General features: G+C 40.3%; 1 protein-coding gene across 1 annotated transcript in view; it reads left to right on the plus strand.

Moving 5' to 3' along the window:
- Nucleotides 1–2,579, plus strand: part of LOC115362143 (interferon-induced protein 44-like) — a 69,010-nt gene extending 66,431 nt beyond the window's left edge. Inside the window, exon 9 of the mRNA XM_030055965.1 lies at nucleotides 2,412–2,579. Coding sequence (XP_029911825.1) covers nucleotides 2,412–2,579 — 168 coding nt within the window. The remainder of the gene's footprint in view (nucleotides 1–2,411) is intronic.
- The last annotated feature ends 3,421 nt before the right edge of the window (nucleotides 2,580–6,000 follow it).

Raw genomic sequence — 6,000 nt, forward strand, 5'->3', positions numbered from 1 at the left:
ATCGTTGATCATGGCCTGAAACACAGCAGGAGCATTAGTCAACCCAAAAGGCATGACCAGGTATTCATAATGTTCACTAGGAGTGTTAAATCCTGTCCTCCACTCATCCCTCTCCCTGATTCAGGCCAGATGGTAAGCATTTCTGAGATCGAGCTTCGTGAACACCTTGGCCTGTTGAAGCTGATCAAAGGCAGATGACATCAGGGCCGTGCAGAGACATCTGGAGGGGAAGGTGCTCAAGGTTTAAAGGGGGCACATGGAACACAAATTTGAAACACCATACAGAAACGTACCTTACAATATAAGTGGTTGAACTGTAGCAACATGTGCTACAATTATTCCTAGCACTGATAATGAAGTAAAAGATAATTGAATGATGTATTTAAATATATTTGTGATTTTATTCAGTTTGACTATCCACTTTGCACAAGACAGCAAGGTTCTAAAAGTTATATATATTGTATGCATGGGTGACAGCGCCACTGTCACTCATGCTGTGTGCTTTATAAAGTCTAATTTCTGGTGTGGGCCACACAAGCCCCAGTGGCACAGTGGCTAGTGTGTCTGCCTGTCTGCCTGCCTGTAAGCCATTAAAAGTGTCTCAGATGCAAGGTTCAAAGGGCACTCGTGGGGAGCAGGAACTGCCCACTGGTCTCACACTGAGATATGTTACTCCATAGGTCAAGACCTTTCAAACGATGTCTTCATTGTTGTTCTATGACAAAGTTTGATTTTCATCGTGCTCAAAGCCAAGGCTGTCTCAGGTGTACATCTGCAGACCTCTTTTAGGGCCAAGCTTGATAAAATCAGCCAAACTTCTTTAAGGGGGTATGTAATGGCCAAATTTATTTATAATATAGATGTTAGTCTTAAACACAGTCATACTTTTCAATTTGGACCATTTCAAAGCTTATTTTCCCCTTAAAATACTCAGTGTTTCATATTTCATATTTTCCCATTAACTTAATATGGCCACCTGAGACACTTTTAAAGGCTTACAGTGCAGCAACAAAAAATGGCACAGACATGGGGTCAACATTTGGGGTTGGATGGCAAGGGAAGTTTACAGAAATGGACACCAGTTCCAGACAGTGGATGCCCTCCGTGAAGCCATCTTCACCACTTGGAGCAACATTCCCACTAGCCTCCTGGAAACACTAGCATCAAGCATGCCAAAACAAATTTTTGAGGTGACTAACAAGAAAGCTTTTTGCCTTTGCCATCAGGAGGTCATGGATACTTGACAGAAAATGACACTGAATCCACATTTTGCAAAGATTTGGGCTTTTAAAGGCTGTGGTCTTAAACTTTTGATCAGCCTATTTCAGTTTAATGGTTGTTTGCAATAAACTGCTTACTCTTTTTTTTTTTTTTTTGTTTATCTTACTCCCATTTCTTCTTTTTGCATTTTGAAGCTCTACTTAGAACCTTCTTAAGATCCAACAGTGCAAAATGTAAATTCTTGCAATTTTTCAACTGGTCTTAAAATTTTGATCAGGAGTGTATAAATCCTACATGTAAAGGGAAAAAACACTATCACTACCAGCGCTGGTCCTAACCTCCCTGGGGCCCTAACCAAATTCTGCATAAAAATTCCCACGAATACGTCCTACCCAACAACGCCTACAACAATGATTTTTAACATTACATTAAAAGGAAACCAGACATCATTGAAAAAAACATTCATTCATTCATTCAGTCATTCATTCATTCATCTTCTAAACCGCTTATCCTCACTAGGGTCGCGTGGGGGTGCTGGAGCCTATCCCAGCGCACATAGGGCGAAGGCAGTGAAACATCCTTCACAGGTCGCCAGTCCATCGCAGTGAAAAAAACATAATTTTATATTTTAGCGACACACGTGCTGTTTCCCGGCTGTGCAGAGCATTAACTTTAACCTCTACATAATCCCTGACGTGCCCTCTTCCAAAACATGATTGGTGCTGCAGGCTCTCAGAATTAACATGAATCTAGAAAAGACCACTTTTAGATTTTTTGCACTATGCATCTGTAAAGAACTGCAGTGAAACTTTGAGAATTTGTTTGATTGTTTGACTAATTTTTAAATAACTTATTATTGTGTTAAATTTTGTTATTTTGTTATTTTTTGTCTTTAGTGTTGCTATTATTATCTTTTTTTATTCTTATTTTATTAGTGTTATGTCATTATTGTAATTATCAGAGAGAATAGAATAGAAGATACTTTATTCATCCCACAGGGAAATTCAGGTTATCACAATAATATCGAAGACTTTAATTTTTGTATGTAATGTACTCAGGTGTCCCTTGAAAATAGGATCTTGATCTCAATGGGCTTTATTTTATTAAATAAAGGTTTTTATTATTACTATTATTATCTGAGCAAAAACATATTTTGAAGTCAGCTGTTCCTTTTGTTACTTTCAACTTAGATGGAGAAATTCAGTTATTTGGTGGGAATTCCAATGAACTACATCTTTCCTGTGAAGAACTACAGTGAAGAAATACATGTAGACAGTGAAGTTGATTCTCTGATTCTGAGCGCCCTGAGACGGATCATCAGCTCTGGAGAAGAGTTCATCAACAACAAGGAAATGTAAGTGACTTTCATTTGGCTTTCAAAGATGTTCATGGTATTATAGAAACAACATAATCCATGACAAGAATGAATGGATTTGCTAACAAAATGAACTCAAACATTTTTCTAACAAGATTCCACATGTTGAAGTTTTTAGCTCTTCCGCATTTTTTTTTTGACTGTAGTGACTGTAGCGCCTTCATCATGTGTTTCATGAGTTTCTTTTTTTTGAAAATATGTGAAAACTTTCTTTTTGGCTTATCTTGCAATAGCAGGTAAACTGAGAAAAGCTACCAGCCACAAATATTTGTTACCTATCATAAAATCACATTACGTCTTATTCACAGGCTGTGCTTTGAGCTTCATGTTTTATTCGGGATGTCAGTGCTTCTCTTCTACCAAGATCACTGATCTCTGTGACTTTTCTCTTCAGCTTCATGTTTTCTTTTTTCAGGCTTAACGCTGGAAATATGTCACCAAATCTCTAATAACATGTCAGGGCTTGAAATATACACCTGCAACCTGCAATTTGCAGAGAGAAATTCGAGATTGCAGAAAAAAATAATAACAGCTTTCAATATTGCAGGCAAAAAAAAAATCCAGATAATTTTGTCCTTTTCCTCCCAATCTGGCTTGTAATAGGTCCAATAAAGAATAAAGATGGTTATAAACAGTTTTCAGTGTGATTTCTTCTTAATAAAATTTGCGAATACCCATAAAATATTTGGTGTGGAAGATGCAGGTGGCGCTCTGTTCACTTCCCTGTTGTGAAACTCCCAACAGTGTTGCAGCAGCCATAGTAGTGTACCTGAACGCATCGCGTCCTGCATCACCACAGAAAACCAGAAAAGTATGCAGATTCCGTGAACGAGTGCTGATCATTAATGACATTAGTAGTGTATAATTAATAACTCATCTAAACAGGCAAGACTGCCCTCACTCAGAAAAGATCTGTGTTGAATGTGGGCCAAGTCATAAATGACTCTTTGTGAAGCAGCTGAACGAGATGCAATGGGTTGCACAGACATTTTGGGGGGCAGGTGCTCAAGTGAAAAAAAAGGGCACCTTCTGCAGCGTGCGGAACTACTGGATTTAAAAAAAAAACAATAGCATCATTACAGGCACATGTACGTAATTGCATATTTATTTCAATACCCATAAATAATGTTCATAGATGGCCTATTGCAGGACAGCAGAGAGCTGCTCCCCTGCGCTGCCTGCTGTAGCTGCCTAGACCAACAACAGAATATGATGTTTATTTGGGTAAAACTGCTTGGTGTCATCACACCAGACTGTAACTGCCATGGCCTTCAATACCCTACCACATAGCTGTGTTTTTTTAATTTTAATGGGCTATTTGTCATTGGCAATGTTTTAATAATAGCCTATTAAGGTAAATACAAGACATGTGGTAAACCAGCAGCCCTATGCTGTTTGTGGGTTGTGTAGTGTTGTTGCTCTTGCCCAGGCGGGGAGCTGAACCCTGGTCTCCTGCATGGCAGGCAGAGACACTATCCACTGTGCTACTGGGGCTTGGGAAAGAGTCACCTAACAGTAGTGGTCAAACAAATGCTTTTTTTCTCAATGACAGTTAGTCCGAGCGGCAAATAAAATGTATCATGAGAAAGATAAGGCTTTGGGCTTTCAAACTGTGTCAAATTATTTTCAAACTCCCAAAAATCCCTGAGATTCGGCGAGTTGAAAAAGTGTGTGTTTCTCCTTCTCTCCCCAGCTTGTGGGTTCCAGATATAATGGGAGTCTATGGGGGAGAGAGCTGGCACTCCTGCCTCGTTAAGTGTCAGCGTTTAAAAAGTTGAAGCTACTTTGCTTTTGTATTTACAAAACTAGTTTTCCTAAACTTTATCCTGAATTTATGCATGTGGAGTGAAAACTGTCTCTCTTTCTCTATCCATCTCGTCTGTCTGAACGCTGAACTGAGCGGAAGACAGAAAACCCGCCGGCAGCATCAACACTTCTTAGCGAGTGACTGAGTGACGTCACTGGCCGCAGGCAGGCCAGGGTCGCCAGATACTGCGACAGATACCCCCCAATCTGACTTGTTTCCTTCACTGTAAAATCGGGAGATTAGCAGGCAGTGTTGCCAGGTGTACGATAATTATTGTATTTGTACGATAATTTGGCCCTCTGTACGATGTACGATCAGTAATCCCCAAAAGGGCCAAATGTACGACAATTTGACCATTTCAAATTATTGTCTGCCGCAGCTGTCTGCCGGAGAGTTTTTTTTTTTTTTTTTTTTTTTTAACCTTGAAGGCATCTGTCCCCATGTGACGTGTTTCCAGCCAATCGTGTATGACGTCTATGCATTTGTCTCAGCACAACGAGCATGATTGGCTGAATGGTCAGCTGCGCCCGCCCCACGAGACGCTCACAGTCAGGTCAGGAAGTCGAGCGAGTGCGATTCAAAACAGTTGCCGTTAATCCGTTCCGTACTGACGCCACTGAGTGCCTGCAGGACGCTATTCAACACTAGAGTGGCTATATTTGACAATAGCACATCACTGGGCTTGTTATTTTGGTTATCACAGGTGTACGGCAAATTCATTTGATTACAAACTGTGTCATGGACATAACAGCAATGAAAAGCCAAGCTATTAAAGACCATCACTGCACTTTGATACGTTTTGTGAAAATAAAACAAATGAAAGAGAGAAGTAATCGAGTATCATTAATGTTGTCATTTTATCAACTGGCTACTGACCCCTTTCCATTTTGCCAAAGTGGCCCCCAGGTTCAGGTATCTGAGTATCCCTGCCCTGGAGCCTGCCAAAATAATTAAAAGGCTGCTGATGTAGGTGCAGCGGCCAGAGAGGGTGCAGACTGGTGACGTGTAGTGTATAGCATGCGACTATTCCAACATGTGCATTCTATATTGTACATTGGTTAATATTGGTGTAACCCCCTCTCTTGAGAAATTGGGGACGTGACCCCCCCAGAGGTGGAGTCGGATTTGCACACAGGTCATAACATTTTTTACTGAAAAGATATAAGCTCTCAAATGTATTGAAATCTCTGTAGATTTTGTACCTGATTGTAACCGAGCTGAAAACCCCAAAACAAACGACACACATTACAGATAACAGACGTGCCAACACCACTGTTGGAGGAACCTTCCCCACACGATAACCAGGGGATCACCATAACCTTCTCCGTAGCTGGAAACTAACTTGACTGGACTAACTTGTCTTACAGCTCCAAGCTCAGATAACACCACCAGAATGATATTAATATCCACCTTTAAACAGGAATGACGTATCATGTATGTAAGAATCATGTATGGGTCATTCCATGTCATTTCAACAAATGGCCCACGCACTTGGGTCTCAAAAAAATCACCAGTTGTTCCGTATTTATCCAATAGGCACACTGTAAAATTGTAGTTTGCTCGGATGGATACTTTTTGAGATATAGCCAATTTAGTG

Source organism: Myripristis murdjan, chromosome 7 (assembly GCF_902150065.1).
Source record: "Myripristis murdjan chromosome 7, fMyrMur1.1, whole genome shotgun sequence".
In the NCBI taxonomy this organism is placed as follows: Eukaryota; Metazoa; Chordata; class Actinopteri; order Holocentriformes; family Holocentridae; genus Myripristis; species Myripristis murdjan.